We start from the raw sequence: 22,301 nt of genomic DNA on the forward strand, positions 1-22,301 counted from the left end.
AGAGGGAGGAGGTGCTGGATCCTGAAGAAGGACAACTTTAGCAACGTGTGTGAAAAAAATAATTGAACAATGCATCCCAAAAGGCAAAAATAGGGACAGATTCCAGGAAGTGAGGATATCTGGAGCCTGTGTGGTGTCTACCTTGTGTTTCTTTTTAGATTGTGAGTCACTGGAGGACAGGAAGCCATCTAATTTTGTTTCTGTGTAAACCACTTTGAGAACTTTTTAAACAGATGATGGGACCCAACTTTTTGTACATTCTCTTTATTTTTTGCAGTTGTCCAAGGACAACTTGGAGCTCAGAGTAGCAAACCTAAACCCTGTTTGTTTTTACTTAAAATTTTTGATTTAAATTGGAAATTTAAAACCTTCTAACTTTGTGCATTAATTTAAAAAATTCACCAAATCATGAGGGACTCTTGAAAGCATAGAGCTAATTTGCCAAAAAGGATAGGGGAATGTTCCCTTATACTCTAAGATTTGTGGCTGCTGCCATAACACAAAGTTACATCTTCATGGAAGAGTAAATGGATATCTCAAGATAGTAAAGATAACGCTAGGTCAGCTTTATTCAGTGGGTTATATTGCAGGGGAGACAACATACACTTTCCATATTTCTGGCACCAGCTTATATTCTGTATTGAAATACAGAGAAAAACTTTCAGTATTGCATACTGGGGGTGGGGGGAATCATATACGTGAGTTTGCAGGAAACAACTCCAAGAATAATGATGAATAAATACAGATAATGATCAACAAGGAATGTGCACAACTCAAACCATCTTTAAACTAAAATAACTGTTCAGAAGTCATGAGAAGTATCTTGTCTAATTAATCCTATCACTGGGCCAATTCAGATGAACACCAGCCAGTGCATGTGAACAGGACAGGGTCATGCCGAGAGCATGCCCATCTGGATGTCACTGCAAGATGTCTTGACATACTGTTGGTGCATCCTTTAAGCACATGAGAGGGGTGTTAATCTGAATTGCCCTTCTACATGCACTCTCAAACTCTATTTAAATACCACATCAGGACTAGGGATGTGCAAACAGGTTCGGGGTCGAATCAAACCATCCCCTGTTCGGTCCAACACCACCACCACCCCTGCCACGACTGTTTGGGGAGTTTATGGACTTCCTTTAAAAAAAATTTTTTTTTAAAAAACTTACCCCCTTTCAGGGGAGTTGTTGAATGCCAGGGAGTGTATCTGGGACCTCCTGCATGCAATCATGCAGATGCTTTTGCATTGAGTTATGGTCACATCTAATAAGGGGAATATCTTTCAGTGCTCACTTTTATTAACTGAAGGCATACTCTACTTAGCAAACTCATGCTCTACTCATGCTCACTACCGCAAGACCAGCTTTTCTCCCACAGTAATTGCACAGTCCAGTTACGGACAGAGCTGTGTGTTCTTGTCACTCTTAAAATCCTGCACTAAGGGAAGCAGGGTTTTGCAACACATACAAAATGCCGCACACCAAGCACTGTTAGGGCTTCTCGCTGGCATGCTTCAGGAACCGCCCTTTCCTGCTGAATTGCTTCCCACAGTCAACACAGTGGAAGGGTTTGGCTTCTTTGCGGAGTATCTGGTGCCTCGCAAGGTTCGACTTGAGATTCAGCCGTTTCCCACACTCCAGACAGTGATAAGGTTTCTCCTCTTTGTGGGTCCTCTGGTGTCTTGTCAGGCTGCCGCTGTCGTAAAAGCTTTTCCCACAGTTGCAGCACTCAAAGGGCTTCTCTCCCGCATGGACCCGTTGGTGTCTCTCAAGTCCAGCTTTGCTGAGAAAGCTCATCTCACATTCTAGGCATATGTACCGTTTTCTCAAGCCACCTGTAGGAAGTGAAGGCCCAAAACAGGCAAGGAAGAGTTAGGCCCCTGATTTAGGGAGAGAGGAAACCTCAAGAGAAAACTGATAAGATGAGGAAATTTTACAACTCTCAAGATACACAGAAAATAGAATGAGATACTCTATGTACTCTCAGGTACACAAGTACAGTTGAGGTCCAGCAGTGGCATAGCAAAGGGAACAGGGGCCTCTGTTTGCCCCTGCTGCTTGCTGAGTGTGCACAGTGTGCATGCCAGTTACATCCCTTGTGCATGACATTACACACCTGGAGGGCTGGGAACCCTCTGGAGCTCATTCCTAGCCAGTGTATGCTGGCTGGGTGCATGCATTTTCTTTTCTCTCCCTCACTTGAGGGAGAGAAAAGAAAAGCCGGCAAACACTGGCTAGGAATGAGCCCTGTGTGGTTCTTCTAGGACTCTGACCATGGGGAGGGACTCGGGCGGCTCCCAGGAGCTGGGTGGCCCAGGTTCTTTGAACCTGTCAGCCCTATTATAGCTCTGCCCCTGAGGACCCATCATCAGAGATTTCTATCCTACCAGAAAGGTGAAACAGGGAGAACAATGATGGCTAGAAGCAGGATCTTTATAGCCGTGGCCCCAGAAGTATGGAACCCCTGATGAAGTTAGGAACTCTTATATGGAAAATTCTTAGAAGTTATTACAAGAATTCCATATAGATTGTCTCAAGAATACACATACAAACACACACATTTATAAAAGCAAAAAAAAGTGTATATAGACATGTCATTGTGAAAATTTAGTTTGTATGTTTTTGTAAATGTTTTGAGATATTTTTGGAAATGGGGCAAATATTTTTAACAAACAAGGGGGGGTAAACATTTGTAATAAAGAAGGTTTGGGATCTAATGGTACAGCAGGAGTTAAGCTGTGTTGCAAACAAATAATAGAAGTTAATGTTTCTAACAATGGAATAATCACAGATCACTTACTCTAATTAAGTTCCATTATTCATTGCCTTGTTACACTATTTTGACTCTTAAAATAAAAAGTAAAGACATGGGACTAATGCATTCATGTCCAAGACAGTATGATCACATGATTTTACCATCACATTTCTGTGTGGTCGCTGTTTGTCAAAAACAGTCTCCATGTGAAAAATCACAGAATTTACAAGATCATAAGGCATTTTTATGGTAAATTGTGCTGTCGAGTCGGTGTCAACTCCTGGCGACCACAGAGCCCTGTAGTTGTCTTTGGTAGAATACAGGAGGGGTTTGCCATTGCCATCTCCCATGCAGTATGAGAGGATCCTATATAATAAAATGCTTGGTGTCTGCGTCCGTATCTTTTTCGGGTGTTCTGCACATGCGTGGTGCGTGTGCGCAGAACACGGAGAAAGGGAAACGGAGCGGGCGGCCGCCGCCATGTTGGGTGTCTTGCAGGCGGTGGTGGGCGGCGGGCCAGGCCGTGAGGCGGTGGCGGAGGCGGCGGGCCAGGCCGTGAGGCGGCGGAGGGCCAGGCCGCAAAGCGGGGAAGGTGGCGGGCCAGGCTGTGAGGAGGCGGCGGCCGGGCCCGGCCAACCAAGGCGGCCTGGCTGCAGATGTGAGGCGGGGGCAGCCCGGCCCGGCTGCATGGTGACGGAGGCGAGGGGAAGGCTGGGCCCGGGCCCACTAGCGGGCAGGAGGACTGGCCCTGCTGGCGGCGGCGGGGGGACTGAGCCCGCTGGCGGTGGCAGCCGCGGCGGGGGGACTGGCCCTGCTGGCGGCAGCGGGCGTGGCGGGAGAACTGGCCCCGCTGGCGGCGGCGGCGGGGAGACTGAGCCCACTGGCAGGGGCGGCCCGGCCCGGCAGCGTGGCGAAGGCGGCGGTGGCGGGGGGATGTTTGGCCCCCGGCCCACTAGCGGCCAACACAACTCTCCCAGCGCTGGTCTGGAGGAGGCGGTTGAGGAGGAGGCGGCGTCGGCAAAAGCCAAACCAAATGCTGGGCCCCGGGCAGATCTGGGTCAGCTGGCCCCCGTGGCGAGCTCAGCGCTCGCCTCTCAGCCGCTCTCCTCTCAGCCGCCGCCGGCAGCTCACGCCCAGCAGGAGCATTCGTGCAGCAGAGCTTTTGTCCTGGACAAGTGAGTGAAGTTACCTGGTGGGTGGGTAGTGGGTGCCTGCCTGCCCCAAAGGTCTACTAGCGCCCGTTAATTTAACGGGCTTAAAGTTACTAGTGCCTTTCATAATCTTCCTATATTGCTGCTGCCCAATATAGGTGTTTCCCATAGTCTGGGAAACATACCAATGAGGATTCGAATCTGCTATCTCTGGCTTGCTAATCAAGTCAGTTCCCTGTTTGTGCCATTAAGTAATACCCACTTATAACTAACAGTTTCCCCCACAGAATCCTGGGAATTCTGCAGTTTGGCATGACGTGAGAATTCTCTCTTAAAGATCACTGCCTCCCTCATAGCACTATTATTCTCAGGGTTCCACGGGAAGAGGGAATAACTCTTGAGCTTGTTTAAATCTCTGAAGATGTGCTCATAAAACACAAATTCAAACATTGCCAAACAGTACACAATACAGTGCTGTCAAGACACTACCATTAAGAATGCAGATAAGGGATTGCATACTTGAATGGTTCACCTCAACCTCCAAACCCTGGTGCATTTGCACCTAACGGGAAAAGGGTGAGTATTCCATTATTTCCTATCAGCAGGTGTTACTCCTTCCTCGCAGCCATTTCGGTTTCCTCACCCAGGTGGGTTTTCCGGTGTTGAGTAAGTGCATTTCTTTCAGTGAACCTTTTGCCACACTCGTCACATTCATGAGGTTTTTTTGCCAGTGTGGATTCTCCAATGTTTAACAAGGCCTCCTTTGTCCCGAAACCCTTTCCCACACTCAAGGCATTTATAAGGTTATCTATCCCCCCTGGTGTGGGATCTCTGGTGTCTCACAAGACTCGCTATCACAGTAAAACTGTTCCCACAATCTGGACAAATGTGCCTTTTCTTCTTGTCACCTGATGGGGGGAGGGGAAAGAGTGAGAGCGCACACAAACAGAAAGATAAGGCAGAGTCATTTTATCAGAGGATGAGACTAAGGAGTCCAACAAGACTACAAAAAGAAGAAGGATAGACCCCTAAAAGTGGAGGTGGCAACTAAGTATCCATTTCAATGTTCAGGAAAAGCAGATGGCCTGTATCATTTTAGAATGCAGGTGAGGAAGATTGCACAATTAAATGCTCTCCACCCCACTGCCAAGAAAAACTCCCAGCTTGTGTAAAGGTAGCATATCACGAAGGGTTTGGGTATAGACTTTTTCTGGTGTGCTAGTTTTCCAAGTTCTCAGAGATCTATTTCAAGTATTCAAACATGCAGTCTCCTGTCTACAAATTGCAGCCGCTGAAAGTTGCAAATGGCAAGGAAGATACTTCCAAAAGCTGAAATGGCAACAGGATGAGAGAGAACCTACAAAAGGTACATGAAAGATCTTTCATCTTCTCAGATGAAATAAGCTAGGGAGCAGGGTGGACAAATCCACACCACAGGAAACCATGGTCCATACAAACCGTGGTTTGCAAGTCAGATTCAAACCATGGTTTCAGATATTCTTTGTTTTACCCCAAATGACAGCTAGTGGACAGTCTTCAGATTTAATGCAAATGCAAAACAGGGTTTGCCATTACCCTGCTTTTAATAGGAAGTTTTGAAGATTGGAAACCCTGTTGGGTAGAAAGCTGTTAGAAAGAGGATAGCCTTAGAAAGAGGATTGAGCTTCATACTTGTTTTAGACCTGCAAATGGCTTAGCTAAACCACATAAAATTTCACAATGAGGCTTTTCTCATGACCAACCTAAACCTGCTTGGGGCAGCCCAGGCACAGTTAGGCTGGTTGTGAAAAGCAGCAGGATCTTTGCGAATCTCTCCCCTCCCACATAACCCCCTTAATAAACCTGGCTTTTAGAGCTGAGGTTAAGGGTGCTCTTGAATGCTAAGCTACCGGGAATCATAGAGCGGGGAATCCCAATGCAATGTGCATGCCGCATGTTGCATTGAGGGATGCATGGAAGCCAGAATAACAAGTTCTGGCCCCAGATCCCTCCGCCTTGCTCTATGATTCTCAAAGCTGCACAGAGTAGGGCTGTCAGTGTGGGCGTGCAGGAGGTGCGCCAAAGCCGACCTGCTTGGTCCTCTGGACGGGGGGTGGGGGGTGGGGAGGTAAGTGGAAAGCAGCCTTCCACACCCCGCGCCTTCCACACCTGCCCAGGGCGATTGTGGGAATCACTCCATTATGTCTGCATTTCACATTCTCCATTGACTCCACTGAGGTATTTTGGTTGATCCCTCACCTGAGTCGGGGTCTGCCAAAGTTTTCTTTTCATCCAGACTTCGTGGATCTGGCACCCATGGTTCTTCCCTCTCTTCCAAGCTGAAGATCAGGGAAGGTTTGAAAAATGGAGACCCTGTTAAGGGAGAAAGAAGATCAAGATGGAGCTCCATACTTGTCTCTTGTAGACAAACGAGGCTAACCGACATCGGGGACAGTCCAAACTGAAGAAAACAGCAAATACATAGTGAGCCCTTACTCATGGCCGGTCAGAAAGGGTTACCTGGTTTGCGGGGAGGAAGCCTGAAAACACTTACCTCCAAGCAGACGATTGTTCCACTGTCCCTGGGTGGGCGGATTGCCTGCCCAGACGAACACCGGCTGCTGCTGGCAGCTCCAAGGGTTGGGGTACTGGGACGCACCATCGTGCATTGCCCCGCCACCTGGAGCTCCAATAATGCACCGCGCAAGTGTGCGGTACATTATGAGGATCCCCTCTCTCCTCCCCGTGTCTGCCAGCCACGCCTGCTTGCAGCTGCGGCTGAAACACAATCAAGGAAACGGGGTTAGGAGAGCTCTAACTCTCCCAATCCCATTTTCAAGGGAGGTTTCCTAAGTGGATTTGCCACCGTGGTGCTGCCAGGATAGGCCCAATCCCAGCAGCTCACCACTTGCGTGCAGAACCGGGCTGGGCTCCCTTAGCCCAGTTTTGCATGCGCATGTAAATAGCCTTGGTGTTTATGCATTTTAAAAGGCTGTCATGTTGGTTGCTTATTTAGATGGCTTGGGGGGGGTGGAATTAAGACAGTCATGGGGGATGACTCTATAAGTGGCTATTAACTATAAGGATAAGCTGCATGATAACCTGCTTGTGTACTTTCCAACAGGGTTTTTTCCCCCTTCAGGTCTAGAAACCAGTCCAAAAATTTAGGAGCCAGACAATGGACACTTGACAAAATTACTGGACTTGGTGACAGACTTTGTGGAGGAGAAGAATAAATGGGCTTATTTTTTGTTTTAGCCCCCTTTACAAGTAACATACTTAAAACAAAAACAAGGCTGCCTGGGGCAAGTAAAGATTCTATTAAATAATGAGGCTCTTCACACAATTAGTGTGAAGAGCCTCTAGGGGGTTTGCGGGGAGAGCGGGCTTAGCCCACTCTCCCCGCAGACGAGCAGCAGTCTGCTCTGGGCGGCCGCAGTGGCTGCCCACACAACTGCTGGCTCCATCATGGAGCCGGCTGGGGAGTTCGGGGGCTACGCGGACCCCAGAAGCTCCAGCATGCCCTGCACGAGCGCACAAGGAATGCTAGAGAGTAGGGGTGTGCACGGATTGGTTCGGAGGCCATTCTACTGGCCTCCGAACCGGTCTGGAGAAGGGGTGGCTTTGGTTCGGGGGGGTTAGGGTGGGGGGTTCCATTAAGGGCGGGGGGGGCTTTACTTACCCCTCCCGCCCTTTGCTGCTTTGGCGCCGTAAATATTGCAAGAAATCCGGGCGGCAGGATCCCTCGCCGCCCGCTTCTATTACTAATTATGGCTCTGCTCCTCCTCATTTTAAAAATCGGGGGGCAGCAGCAGGGGGCTTCCCTGCCGCCCCCTCGAAGCCCCCTGCTGCCGCTGAAGCCCACTTAAATCTCGCCCGGACCGGAGGAGAAACCGCGCTCGGGCGGGCGGCAGCGAGACGTCCGTCCGCCCGCCCGCCCGCTCCCTGCCTTGCCGAGTGCGAAGTGCAGGGAGCCTTCTGTGCACGCGCGAAGAAGGAACTAGGAAGACTTCTTCGCGCGTGCGCAGAAGGCTCCCTGCACTTCACACTCGGCAAGGCAGGGAGCGGGTGGGCGGGCGGACGGACGTCTCGCTGCCGCCCGCCCGAGCGCGGTTTCTCCTCCGGTCCGGGCGAGATTTAAGTGGGCTTCAGCGGCAGCAGGGGGCTTCGAAGGGGCGGCAGGGAAGCACCCTGCTGCTGCCCCCCGATTTTTAAAATGAGGAGGAGCAGAGCCATAATTAGTAATAGAAGCGGGCGGCGAGGGATCCTGCCGCCCGGATTTCTTGCAATATTTATGGCGCCAAAGCAGCAAAGGGCGGGAGGGGTAAGTAAAGCCCCCCCCCCCGCCCTTAATGGAACCCCCCACCCCAGCTCCGAACCGCAGCTCCGCGGTCCGGCGCACACCACTACTAGAGAGACCCCCAAGCGGGGAGGCTGCTTTTCAGCCTCCCGGTCGGGGGTCTCCTCGTGAGTAGCCGCAAGCGCGCAGGGCATACTGGGAGATCCCCAGACCCTGGAGGCGGCTTTTCGCCTCCCCTCCGGGGGGGGGGGTCTACTCATGAGTAACTGCGACGCAGAGCCTCGCCACAGCTACACACGATCTTTAAAACCAGGTTTGCGGAGCGCTCGCCGAGCCCGGTGGTTCACACGATGGGGCGAAATCGGGCTAGCCTCCACTAGCCCGATTTCGCCCCATCGTGTGAATAGCCTCCTAGTTTTTTAAATTCACAGGGGTTTTTTTTTAAGCCAAAAATTGCCTATCCGCAGTTCCTGGGTGGCTGGAAATGATTTCTGATGTCATTTCCGGCCACCATTTTACAGCACCGAGTCATTTTGTGGCTCTTTTTCCTTTTAAACCCCACTCCCTCAAGATTTTTGGCAAAAAACCACAAAAATTGGAAGGATTTGTGGGTCTGGGGGGTCATTGTTGGAGTGCTAGAGGCCTCAGGAGCAAAGTACTGTGCTTTATGCCCTTTATTTCTGCATTTTGGGGCCCTTTTCAAGCTTAAGGAACCTAACCCCTGGATTCCCATAGGGGTGAGATTTTGTAATTCACAGTTCCCATATTCACACCTTTAGGTGAGAATGGAACCCCTGCAAACAACGAGGGCCACCTATATACAGGTACCGTCATTCACACATTATGCTGAACACAGGTACAGAAGTACACTTTCTATCTGTACCATGTATTTGAAGGGTTTGTATCCAGGTTCACTTTTAAAATGACACAGGTACAGTCATTCACAGACACCTGTACACTCGTATGGCATAATGACTGAATCAGGCTTACAGTAAAATCAAATCTGACCTGAACTATTGGGATTGATAACATATATATTCTGCTTTCCCCTCAAGCAGCTCAGGGCGGTATGTGTGGGGTTATCCTTTTCTTTTCTCCTCACAGCAACCCCATGACATAGGTTATGCTGAGAGATTTATAGATTTACAACTATAAATGGCCTTCTGAAACCTCACCTGCAAGGTGATGTCACTGACTGGCTCAAGCTCACTCAGTGAGCTGAAGGGATTTGAACCTGGGTCTCCCTAGGCCAAGTCAGACATTCTATCTCCAAATTGGTTCTTAGGGGTGAATTAATGACAAATTTAACTCTAATTCTTCCAGTGGTGATACTCTAGCTGCTTCCTACCTGTTTGAACTCAGCTACAACTGTATCCCTTCCACAAGGAGAAGGAGTGGATGATCCAGAATGAAGTGCGGATGTAGTTCTTCCACCTGTGAGGGTTAAACAGCCAACAGTTCCATTTCTACTTATCTGAAGGTGGAAACTATAGCTTACACTCCATTAGAATTAGTATCTGAAAGGGCACGTGTTATAGCTCAGTAGCAGCAGAGTACCTGCTTTGCATGTAGAAGGTCCTGGATTCAATCCCTGGTGTCTTCAGGTAGGGCTGGGAAAGACCCCATCTGAAACCCTGGAGAGCCACTCTCTGTAGACAGTTCTGAGCTAGATGGATCAATGGTTTGACTCTGTGTGAGGCAGTTTCATATGTTCAAAGTCAGGCATTTACAAATCCACTTGCCAGCTCGCCAGTGGTAAGTGCCCCCAGCCCTCTCGCAAGCAGGACGCCCAGCACCACACAGTTCTCTTCACCAGAGGTCTCATTTCCACGGTCAGTTTTGAGTAAGAAACAAACAGCAGGAATCCTTTTTATGCAGTAGAAGAGAGCTCCTAATAGTTCTTACCATCCCCACTTCCTAGTGCAAATGGAAGAACACCCACTTCTCTCCCAAACCCAATGCCTTTGTGCTGGAAATGGATCTGAAGGAAGAGAAGGGATTGGTGGCTACCACAAATCATGGCTGGCTAGTAAGCTAAGCCTAAATTTGTAGGACCCTGATTCAAGGTGGTATCAGATTCAGACCATAAATACTTTTAAAAAACCAACAACCATTTTCCCAGCAAATATCAGTTTGTGCAAAACTGTCTAGAATCTTTAAAGTGAACAACATTATTAAGAAGATAAAAGCGGCGGCCCCCCATCAACTCTAAGTGCAGCTCCCTGACTACTGGACCTGTGTGAAGCTTTGGCCAAAGCTGAATACTCTGCACAGTCCCCCTAGCACCATGCAGAGGCAACCATCCTCATCATGCAGTGCTGTGCCTTGCCTGTGTTGCTCCTTTAAGGGAAGCAGCGCCCTCTGGAGCCCTGTACCATCTTGGAAGGCATGCACAGAGTGCTGGGAAGAGTAGCCTTACCAGTGTTTTTGTCCTAGAACTCTTAAAAGAGGGCTCTGTTTCTCTTAAAGGGCCCTCCCAGCACTAAGGAAAATGCAGTACTGTGCAGAGATCTTCACAGTGGGAAATGGCTCTCACACACTGAAGGGGTCCCCCCCCTCCAAAAAAAAGTGGCCTTCGCTGGAAAAATAGTGAAGATCACTGGTCTAGAGACTGGGGAAGACCAACATGAGTACTTCAGATCACCACAGCTTCAGAGAAACAATGGGGAATGCCACCTACCCAGTGAAGCCACGTTCTTATAATTCTCCTCCACGACATTGCTATACAAAACTTTTTGGTCTGGATCCAGAAACGCCCACTGGACCTTTGTGAAATACACAACCACATCTTCAAAAGTCAACCCCTGCTAACTTGGCAAAGAGGCACCTTTTAATGTGGTGATTCTCTTTATTTAGCATTGGGAGAGTAACTGGCCCTGTCCACCCCCAGCACAGTACCTCCAGTGACTGTAGCTGGTGTCTATCTTGTGTTTCTTTTTAGATTGTGAGCCCTTTTGGGACAGGGATCCATCTTATTTATTTTTTTATTTATTTACTTACTTATTTATTATTCCTCTGTGTAAGCCGCCCTGAACCATTTTGGGAAGGGCAGAATAGAAATCGAATAAATAATAATAACAGGCATCTGAAAAGAAAGAAAGAAATTGCCAATTAGTGGATGATCTACTCTGCACTCCCTGGCTGAGCATAAGTATTTTATTCATTCATTCATTCATTCAATTTCTATACTGCCCTTCCAAAAATGGCTCAGGGTGGTTTACACAGAGAAATAACAAATAAATAAGATGGATCAAGTACAAATGGGCCATCACATAGTAACCATCATATTCATCTGACAGCTTCAGACATATGCTTTTCAACTGAATCAGTTCTCACATTCGGCTGCCATACACCAAGTGTTCAGAAGTACATGCATGAATGAGGACAAAAAGCTATCAAGAATCTAAAGAGGTTTTCTGCAATCTACAGCCACCGGACCGATTCACACAACCATTTTCATTGTACAAGGTGCCTTTCTAACAATATGCAGGACACTTGTCCTTTCAGTGGTTTCATGGTGCATCCTCCCACCACTCATGCAGAAAATTTAATTTTTGAGTCTTGTCAAGTGTGCAACAACAAAATGTATGGTGAACCCATTTGCAAGGAAAAGTCCTACAAAACCTTTTGCCATCAAGTGAATGACCAAAAGATTGCACGTGCTGGCCAAGATCACAAACATTTGTGGCCAAGATCACAAAATAAGCTCATGGATCCGGGGTTGCAGTGGGTCCATTTGGATTATCCTCTGACAATCCCATTTAATTGCATGAGTGTGTGTGTATACTCTAATATATAGTGTTGAAGGTAGTTCTCCTACATTAGTTATCCCAGGAATTCTTACACAAGTTAGGTCACGTTTATGATCACTTCCACGACGCAGATGTGGAGAGATGCAAGAAAATAGCGGACTACCTCATCTGTGTGGACAAAGAGAAAAATTCCCTCTTTGTGAGCAAAGAAGAAAGCTCCCTAGATCTAGCTGTTGATGTAGAAGAAATATCCAGCCAATTAGTTGATCAACAGATCAACCTTTCTAGGCTGCATTGGGGTGGGATCTATTTCAAGATTATTTATTTCTGTTCCTAATCTTAGCAATAAAAATGTCTTGTCCAGCCTTGCCCACCCCATAATTAAGAGAAATCAAGGAAAGAGAAAACCTGGGCTTCTCGATTCATTTCTTCTTTTCTTCCTCCCAGAATCATGTGTCTCTTTTCCTCCAAAAGCTTTTAGACTGTGAATCGTCCAGGGACCTTTTTGTATGGGGCGGTATATAAATGTACTAAATAAAATAAACTCACCATGATCCAACAACATCGCCTTGGGAAACTCGAACTATTATTCCCCTAGGAAAAAATCAGCAGGAAGTTATTTCAACTGCCCCCACACCATCTGGGAAGGGACTCACTTTCTTTAACCCTTACAAAGCAAAGGCAAGCAACGAACGCAGCATTGGAGCTGCATTTTGCAAAACGTAAATAGGTCAGGGACCACATGCGACTGATCCCCAGGTGTTGTTTGGTCTTTAAGTTTAGAAAAATGATGGTGTGTGTGTGTGTGTGTGTGTGTGTGTGTGTGTGTGTGTGTGAGAGAGAGAGAGAGAGATGTTTCATATACAGACATGGTGATCTCATAAGCTTTCTTCTCTTCAGAAATAGGCTAACAACGTCCTGCACATAGAAAACTACTGCATCAGGGAGAAGGTTATGCTAACATCCTTTCCTCTAACATGCTAATTTTCCATGTGTGGGGGGGGGGTGCGCGTTGGGGATGGGTTTTCAATCATGTGACCCTGCACCTGCAGCCTGGAGAAGTAAAGTAAAGTGTGCTGTCAAGTCGATTTCTACTCCTTTGGGTAGAATACAGGAGGGATTTACCATGGCATCCTCTCATGCAGTATGAGATAATACCTTTCAACATCTTGCTATATTGCTGCTGCCCAATACAATACCAGCAGGGATTCAAACTGGCACCTTCTGCTTAGTCAAACATTTCACCACTATGCCACTTAAGGTGAAGTACTTTCCTTTAAAAAAAAATTACCATTTCATTCTGCTGACTAAATAAACCATAAGATAGAAAAAAGGACTTTAATCTATTATTGGCTATAACACTCTATGGACACCACTGAGGACACTCTACTTCTACAGTTAAAGCCCTATATGTCCAGAGTTGGTCCTTAGAATGACAACCAGCTTAGTGTAATACTGGAAGTGCCAGTATAGATTACATTGGACTGTATCCTTTTGATATAAACTGGTTCCCAGATATAGGGCTGGATCCTTAAGAGTCTTTAAGACTCAAAAATTTGTCCAGGTGAGATGTATGATAGCAAATGCAAATGCAGGCCCCATAGCAATTTGGCAGAATACACCCCACTGATAAGATCACAGTTTCTATTGGTCAGTACCTGCTAACTTGGCTGCTGGTTGTTTTCAGACTTTCCTTTTGATTGGTTGGAAGGGGAATGGGGCTACACCTGGCTAATATTTAAAGCTCAGGCAGAGCAGGTAAAAGATAGTAGCAGTGTATTCTTTTTTGGAGCCAAGCTGAGGCATAGCTACAATGGAATCTGTAAGTTATCTCTAGTATGAAACTGAGTGTGAAGGTAGTATTTGTTGTTAGTTAATGCTTAGTATTGGATGTTTAACTTTCTTTTTGGTGAGGCTGTATAAATAAGAAAAATAGTTAACTACTCCTGAAAACCTACTGCATATTAGAGAGCAGTGTCTATGGTCTTGCACCATCCCATTTTTATTTGGTTTGGTAAAGCTTAATAAACATAAAGAAACAACCATGTACAGAAACTATTGAAACAGTGGGTGTTGCAAGCTCTCTCTGTGCTGATGTACTCCTAAACTACAGCTCCCTGCCCCACAGCTTGTTGAAACAGGTGGCAGTAGACTCCTTAGTCTTGGCCTAATAGCCATGTTGTATTATGTACTTGGAATCTCTTCTCATCTCCAGTCTGAGGCTAGTCTTGTGAGTTTCTAGGATTCATATAAACTACTTGCCACATAGAAGCTGGAAATACATGGAGGCAGTATCTCAGAGGGCATACCTAACCTAAGCTCCTGTTGATACTTTGAATCTTTTGACATCTGGTAATCCCTTCAAGGAATTTTGGCTGTTGTAGTTCAGTGGGGGTGCTTGTGGCTTTGGCTAATCCACTCTTTAATCCAGGCCAGCTTTTGGATGAGGCTTTAGTTTCTTGTATTCCAGTCCTGGAGTAGAGGTGGGGCTAACAAACAAGCCAACAGCAAGAGCACTGAAAAGCAGTCTGCCCTTGCCTCTCTGTACATAGTTTAATGAAATAGATATTATTATTTCTGACTCCACTCCACTGCCTTGTTCTTACATACCACAACTCTTTCCCTTGGGTTCTACAGTGCTGAGAAATCTGAGCAATTCCTAGCCACTGTAGAACTACAATTCTCATGTGGGTGGGCCGCACTATCACCTGGTGGGGATAGTGTAATTCAGCCTTAACTATGTAGTGTAAGTATGGCTGAAGTGCTATTGACTAGTTACCAAGCAGAAATAGCTATTGCTGCTATTTGACCTACCTTTCTTTGGCCTGCATGTGAGAATGCTTTGTTCCATTGCTTTGTGACACTGAGTAGGCAACTAGTCTTCTGCTAAAAGCTTACAGGGATGGGTGAGTCTCCTCCCACCAGCAGGGACTGGCTATCAGACCACTTGTTAAAGAGCCATGGCTGACCCCTGGGGTCCTGGTGGAAAAAAGATACACCTGCCAGTATAGCCACCAAGAAGAGTGCCAAGTTAAGCCTTCCTGAAATGCTTGAGGCTTTATCTTAGTGGCTTGGAGCACTCTTCAGTAGCTGTACCAGGACTTATTTTAAGCTAGGGCTAGGGAACCTTAAGACAACTGGTGCAGCGGGGAAATGCTTGACTAACAATCAGAAGGTGGCCGGTTCAAATCCCTGCTGCTATGTTTCCCAGACCTATATTGGGCAGCAGCGATATAGGAAGATGCTGAAAGGCATCATCTCAAACTGCATGAGAGGAGGCAATGGTAAATCCCTCCTGTATTCTACCAAAGAAAGCCACATGGCTCTGTGGGTGCCAGGAGTCAAAATCGACTTGATGGCACACTTTACCTTTACCTAGGGAACCTTGGCTCTCCAGCTGCTGTTGAACTAGAACTCCCATAATCCCTAGCCACAATAAATTGTCTCTTTTTCCCTTTAAAATCATCTTAAAAACCTTTCTTTTCCATAGGACCTATAGTATATCCCTCAAATCTTCATTCCCAAACCCTAATTGAGCTAAATTATGTTTAAATGCTCATAAGCCAACTTTCCAGTAGGTTTATGAGATCATCCAGCATTTTGTGTGTGTGTCCCCCTATCAACTTCAACAACTGGACGAATATGAACCAAATCAGGTACAGTTGAAGAGACATAGTGACACCTCAACATTTGTGTTGATGTAATCCACCCCAAGTCAAGATGGTGGATGCATAAACTTGTGGACCTCAATTTGAACCAAATTTAGTCCAGCTGTAGGGATAGTGAAAGGAAAGTAGGCAGATTAGTTCTTACTAGAACAACTTGTTTGTTCCTTGTGTCTGGAATCATAGAATCCTAGAGTTGAGAGGGAACTTAAGAAGTCCTCTTGTCAGTCAGCCCATATTCAAGACAGGAATCTGCTACAGCATGCCTAGTAATAGATGGCCAATATCCCGCCTCTAGAGAAGGAGAGCCTGCCATTGCATGAAGCAGATTGGTTCACTAACAGCTAGAAGATATTTCCTAGTCAGGGGCATATCTAGCATGAGGCAGGCAGGGCACGTGCCCCTGGCACCACTTGAAGGGGGGGCATTTTTTCAAATTTAAAAATGGCCACCAAAAACAAAATGGTCACTGTGCATACTCAAATGGCCTCTGTGAGGCCCTAGGCCATGCCAGGTCTCACAGAGGCCATTTGAGCATGCACGGCAGCCATTTTGTTTTCAGTGGCCATTAAAAAAATAAAAAAATAAAAAAATGGCCACTGCACATGCTCAAATGGTCCCTGGCTACATCCACTGCTAAATAGTCTTTGAAATATTAAAAGATTAATGAGCTTGACTTGTATTTTTCAGCTGACGTTATGGTAAAGTTATGTGAAAGATGGGTGTCAGATGTTTGGACAAGGGGTGCAATTTCAGTTCTTGCCCTAGGCGCTATTTTCCCTAGATACGCCTCTGTTCCTAGTGTTCCTGTAACTTCAACCATGGGATCAGAGAATAGGTCCAATCCTTCTGAGAGAGCTCTAGTCTTCCCAAATGGACTATAACCTTCTTGCAGGTAGGTCCTTGTGTCTCCTCTCCTTACACTCTGAGAAGAGCCTCTATTTACACTTCAGATACAAGGTAAATGTAAAGTGTGCCATTGAGTCGGTGTCGACTCCTGGTGACCACAGAGCCCTGTGGTTGTCTTTGGTAGAATACAAAAGGGGTTTACCATTGCCGCCTCCTGTGCAGCATGAGATGATTCCTTTCAGGATCTTCCTATATTGCTGCTGCCCGATATAGGTGTTTCCCATAGTCTGGGAAACATACCAGTGGGGGTCTGAACTGGCAACCTCTGGCTTGCTAGTCATTTCCCCATTGTGCCATTAGGTACTCCCCACTTATTTAATCCTCTCAATGCTAAGGTAAGGCTGAGTGGCCCTGGCTCTCCCAGTCAGCTGTGTGTAGGAGTGGGGGTTGAATTTGAATCTCCAGGCTCTTATGCCGTACTCTAATCACTACACCACACTGGCCATGCCTATCCATGGCACTGTAGCACTTGGATCACTGTGACTACCATCTGTCTGGCATTCCAGCCTCCACTATTGTCTCCCCGATAAACAGAGCTGGCGCTGTAACAAGTTGGCCAGAAAGCTCCTATAGTCCTGATGCTCTAGGAAGCATGCTCCAGAGTAGGTGGATCTGGAGACACAGGCAGTTCATTTCATATTTCACCCTACCCATTAGAGACTATACACCTAATTCTTCTGCTTGCCCTTGTTTCAGCAAATGGTCTTCTCCCACTTGAACATGAAGGCTGGTGAACTTGTCCAAGTGAAGGGGAAACTGACTGCAGAGGCCAAGAGGTTTGTATTGATGGGATACTAAAGGGCAGGAATGGCTTGGTATTGGCTGGAATTGAAGGACCACTATGGAATTGTAGTTGGAATTAGAAGCTCAAATCTGACTCTGGTTCTTGTGTTTTGTGACTAGCTTTACCCTTAAGCTGGGCCGGGATTGTTCTGATCTGATGCTATACTTTAACCCTCGATTTGAGAGTGATGGAGAGGCCAAGACGATTGTGTGTAACTCCATGACAAGTGGAAAATGGGGTGAGGAGAAACGAGAGTCGGCATTCCCCTTCCGGCAGGGAGAGGAGGTCAAGGTGAGCAAGAGACTAATCCAGTGAGAGAGAAGGGCTGCAGGGACAGGACTGAGCCATTGATATAAAGCTGTATTCTGCCCATTTGAATGCTGCCCAATAGCTAGATAGCAGTACAGAATGGGAGGCCTACTGTGTCATATCTCCATGGTGCCTCATCCTAGTTCTGGTGGTTCTGTGGACCTGCCCATATGGCTGTATATTCAACTGGGAACCAGAAGTCATTGCTCAAGTCTCTGCTCCTGTGGATTGGCAGAGGAAAGTTTTGCTTCTTGATTAGTGTGAAAAGCTATACATTTCACATCTCAAATCTGAGTGGGGTTCAGGTACTATCTTGGATGTGTGTGTGAAGAAAGAGAAAAGAATCCAAAGGACTGGAGGCCTGGCCTGTTCTTGGGTACTGAAAGTTAAATGGCAATCACCTGCCACGATACACAGTTCAGCATTACCAAATCACTCTGAAAGCAAGAGACTTTCCTTTAGCATGCCTAACTAATATAGGGCCACTTGCTGAATGAGTAGAGATAGAACCAGTGAGGCCAGAATGGGGGTAGGCAGCCTTGACTCTCCAGCCATTTGAACTACTGCTCCCTTTATCCCCAGCCACAACTCACTGGGAGTTGTAGTTCAACAGCCCAAGAGCCAAGGTTGCCTACCCTGAGCTAGAAACACAAATGCTCCTGGGATACCTGTACCCCATCTTCTGACCAAGAGGGCTCCCAGCCAATTAATCAATGGAAACGTGTCTTGCACATCCATAATCATACAGTAGTAAAACCACAGAAGGGAGTATCATGCACTGTCCCATGTTGGTTTGACAGAACAATCATATGTTGACCAGTTGGTGGAACACAGGAGGACTTGCAGTTCCAAAGATGAGTGCCATGACCAAAAAGCACTGATGTGTGTCTCCAGTCAAGCTGCAGATAGTGAAGGGATAGTTGCATGAGGCTTAAGATGTAAGTGTATGACAGCCCAAGCAGATAAAATCCCCTAGCTTTATAGGGAGGGTGGTCATGGGCATCTGGAGAGGGTCAAGGGGGGCATTTCCCCCCTGGATTGATCCAGTCCCATTGAATTCAATGGTACTTGCTCCCAGGTAAGTGAGCGTAGGATTACAGTTTTTGCCTCCCCATCACAGAAAGTTCTGTGGACACTCATGGTGGTATTCAACATTGTCAAAGGAAGCTGCAGTAGGCCAACCCCTTGGTCTCCTCCTCAGATCTCTCTGCTTCAGTGTCACCATAGATGTTTGGGAACTGCTTGAGGATCCTGAGAGCTGTCATGAGTCCTCGCTGCACTCCTTTAGAGTCCCATTTTCCAGGAGAGGGGGATTAACTTCTATACCCTTTTTGATGCTCTACATATTCCCCAGGGTAGCATCAGTAAGTGCACCAGACAAAGGTGTTCCTGAGGAATTGCATATGATCTGAAATGCAGAGCTGATTGTCTGGACTGTGTTACTTCTGGGATAGTACAAGTACTCTTAACAATTTCTCCCAGGAAACTACTACTACTACTACTACTAGCAACATTTATACAACAAATCAACAACTTCTTGGTGGTTTACACAGAAGAACAAGGGCTCACAAAAGCACTTGTGTCTAAAACACAAGGTAGAAACCAGGAACAGCCACTAGTGGGATGCTGTGCTCGGGCTAAAGTGGGCCAGTTGTGCTAACGAAGATAATCACCACTTTAAAAGGTGCTGCTTCTTCTGTTAGCAGGGAAATGGCAGTGAGCTCTAACCCCTTTATCTCTTTCATAGCTCTGCCTCTCCTTTGATGCCAAGGAAGTAACAGTGAAGGTGCATGAAGATCAGGTGATCAAGTTCCCCAACCGATTAGGGCTGGAGTCTGCAGAATTCCTCTCTGTGGCTGGAGACTTCAAGATGACATCCCTCAAGTTTGAATGAACTCAGTAATGTGCTATGTGTATTCTAATAAATCTGCAATTAAGACAAGACATTACTTGTCTTATTTCTGGCTTCCTGTAGCTTTTGCCTGTCCTAGTAGACAAAACGCTATTAAGACCTTTCAGGGTTTTTCTTTATTTTAATGAAACACTTCCTCTTTCCAGGTTCAGACTGTCTTTATAGCAAAAACAGTTCTTAACTGAATAAAAACAGCTGGAAACTGAAATATCTGGGATTTGAAGAAAAACTGACAAGGGGCAATTCTAGGGCTTGCAACTTTAAGTGAAGTTATTCCTGGAGAATTTTTCACTGCCAAGTCATTAAAATTTCCAGGACAGCTTTAAATAGTCTGAGACTGATAATTTTCTAGAGACACAGGCCACTTGGGGGGGGGGTGAGCGGGGGGAGAGGTTACAATTCAGAGGATTAAGGGGCAATTGCTCATTAGTGCCATAAGTAGAATCAACTGTAGCAATAACAGAGGCTGCACATGTATGCAGGTTGTGAACTTTGCTCAATGTGAATAGACAACATAGAAAGATATATTCCATGGGAAAGAGATTGCTAGACAACATAGTGCTATGTTAATATTGCATGGCACCTCTGCTAATGCTACAGAAAAGCAATAGTTCAGCAGTGCTAAAGGACAGTAATAGTGGAGTACTTCTAGTCAAGTTTCCTTGGGAAGAATCCTAGGGTGCAGAAGAGTTTCGGTCAGGGCTGCCCTGCTCAACTCTGGCCCTTCTGCATATGTTGGCTTACAACTCCCATAATCCCTGGCTATTGGCCACTGTGGCTGGGGATTATGGGAGCTCTGGTCCAAACAGCTGCAGGGCCAAAGTTGAGCAGACCTGGTCTAGACCAAGCCTTCCCAAATTGGGGGCCTCCAGAGGTTGCTGAACTACAACTCCCATCAGCCCCTGCTCCAATCTATTACAGAATACACTCTGTTCTGTGCTGGTTGCATCTCCCTTGGAATACTGTGTGCAGTTTTATGAAACATATGGTATTGTCATTTTATAGATCTTATGTTTTCTCTATGCATACATGTTCAGAGATTTTCTTATGTGTGTATTTTAAGTTATAACAATTTTTGTTTTTAAAGAAAGATACTAAAACATGATGAAAGCAATCTTTTCAGCAGCTGCTCTGGCATTGTTTTGGAGACATTGCTTGGTATCCACTTTTGAGCTGCTTATTTGAGCAGTTCGTTTCTGAATTGTTCAATTTTCAGAGGTGCGACTAGGTAATTTTGGAGCCTGGACCGAAACCCCTTTGGAGCTGCTCCCCCCCCCACCACGCAAGTTAAACATCATTTTTTAACATGCAGGTTCTTGAGGGTACAGACCAAACCACCCAGGACAGACTAGAGAGGATTTGGGGGGCCCAGGGTGTGTGGAGGCCCTGGACTTCGGCCCCAAAGTCCAGGGGTAAGAGCGTCTGTTCATTCTAAGCATATCATCCCCTGGCTTCTATTTTTTATATTAGTAAAGTTGCACTGAAGTCTATTTGGCAAATGAAAGGTCATACTGCCAAAAGAACCCCTCAGTAATTGCTGTCTTTTGGGGATATGCTAGGGAAACACTTAAATTGCTGAGACTCAACTATTTCATATCAGATGATATTGAAACTGATCACGAGGCAATTGCCTGATGCCTCTGTCAGTGGGCATCACAATCCTGTCCTTGTTGGCCTCCCCAATTTTGACCATATATGGTTTCTTTAAAAGCCCGTCTAAATATGGCCTGCCTCTTTCTGCTGTCACAATGAGAGCAATCACAGCCCCCCTCCCACTTCTGCCCGCATCATAATACTCCATGTGCTCAGAGCCCAAATAAAAGCAGCTCACCTTTGCTGAGTAGCTCAGTCTCCCTGGCGGGGGGTGGGGCAGAGAGGAAACGGGTAATGTTCCCCCTCTGCCCCCGCGAGATGTGGGAGGGCGGCCGAAGTCCTGGGCTTTTCCCGCAATCTCAGTCCCTGTAGGGGATCCAGATTTCTGGTAGAGGATTCCGAGCTGCCTCCTCCTAGACCCCTGCAGGCTCCTTCGGGAGCTCCTACTGGTAAGTTAGACTCCCACCCCGTTCCCTTCCCATCTCCCACCCTTTTCCCCACTTGCCTCCTGCCAATTTAACACAGGGAATCTCTCTCTCTCTTTTTCAGGCCACGACCGTCTACTGTGCCCCTCTCGGGCAAAAGGGCTGATGCGGGGTCTCTCCCCCTCCCTGTAAGAAGAACCTTCCCATGCAGCTCGAAGACCCAGCTCCCAAAGGCATGGTCCTTTTGGTTGAGCCATAGGTAGCTCAAGCTGTGTCTGGGCGGGGTCATCCATTGGTGGTCCTGCCCCAACACAGATTGACCAAGGCCCACTGTTTAACCTGGCCGTGCAGGCCTGGCTGGTTGCCGCTTTTTGGAGCCGAGAAGGAATTTTCCCCTGGGAGGTCTCTCGGTCCCCAGGTTTTTTGCCTTCTCTGCACGGCCTTCCTCTTGAGCTCTGCAAGCGCTTTGGCTTGCCGCTGAAGAAGAGTCAACCAGTGTTCCTTTCCCCCTCCCACCCCTCCCCAAATAAAATATAAATCGATTTGAAGACCTTGTGGCCTTGTCTTTCTTGGGCCGTCTTTCTTGCTGGTTCTTCTGGGAGTGGTTAGGAGTCAATGAGGAAAATTACTCATGTCAGGCAATGGATCTGGGGATCAATCAGGTTGGGCTTAAGATCCAGAGGTAGAATGGTTGATTGGGATGGGGGAGTTCCTAGTTTCAAATCTTCACTCAGTGATCTACTTCTCAGCTTTCTCACAGGGTGG

At 46.9% G+C, this 22,301-nt stretch overlaps 1 protein-coding gene and 1 long non-coding RNA gene across 6 annotated transcripts; one reads left to right on the plus strand and one right to left on the minus strand.

The window, feature by feature from the left end:
• Positions 1-566: 566 nt before the first annotated feature.
• Positions 567-12,595, minus strand: LOC128343458 (uncharacterized). 2 transcript variants are annotated; one of them, XR_008315542.1, is made up of 4 exons: positions 12,489-12,595; positions 9,536-9,621; positions 6,147-6,260; positions 567-1,837 (listed from the first exon to the last, which is right to left on the minus strand). It is a non-coding gene; the product is annotated as an uncharacterized LOC128343458 (long non-coding RNA). The 2 variants fall into 2 exon arrangements; XR_008315543.1 differs by lacking the exon at positions 12,489-12,595 and adding an exon at positions 9,745-9,855.
• Positions 12,596-13,627: 1,032 nt separating this feature from the next.
• Positions 13,628-22,084, plus strand: LOC128342499 (16 kDa beta-galactoside-binding lectin-like). Of its 4 annotated transcripts, XM_053289838.1 has the most exons (5): positions 13,628-13,761; positions 17,210-17,289; positions 17,417-17,588; positions 19,354-19,505; positions 21,661-22,084. In XM_053289838.1, exons 1-4 carry the CDS (start codon positions 13,753-13,755, stop codon positions 19,498-19,500), a joined length of 408 nt encoding a protein of 135 aa, XP_053145813.1. In that variant the 5' UTR covers positions 13,628-13,752; the 3' UTR covers positions 19,501-19,505; positions 21,661-22,084. The 4 variants fall into 4 exon arrangements, with proteins under 4 accessions (XP_053145813.1, XP_053145812.1, XP_053145815.1 ...); XM_053289837.1 differs by lacking the exon at positions 21,661-22,084 and having other exon boundaries at positions 19,354-19,550; XM_053289840.1 differs by lacking the exons at positions 13,628-13,761; positions 21,661-22,084 and adding an exon at positions 15,524-15,595 and having other exon boundaries at positions 19,354-19,550.
• The last annotated feature ends 217 nt before the right edge of the window (positions 22,085-22,301 follow it).

The sequence above is a fragment of the Hemicordylus capensis genome, chromosome 2 (genome assembly GCF_027244095.1).
Source record: "Hemicordylus capensis ecotype Gifberg chromosome 2, rHemCap1.1.pri, whole genome shotgun sequence".
Lineage (NCBI taxonomy): Eukaryota > Metazoa > Chordata > Lepidosauria > Squamata > Cordylidae > Hemicordylus > Hemicordylus capensis.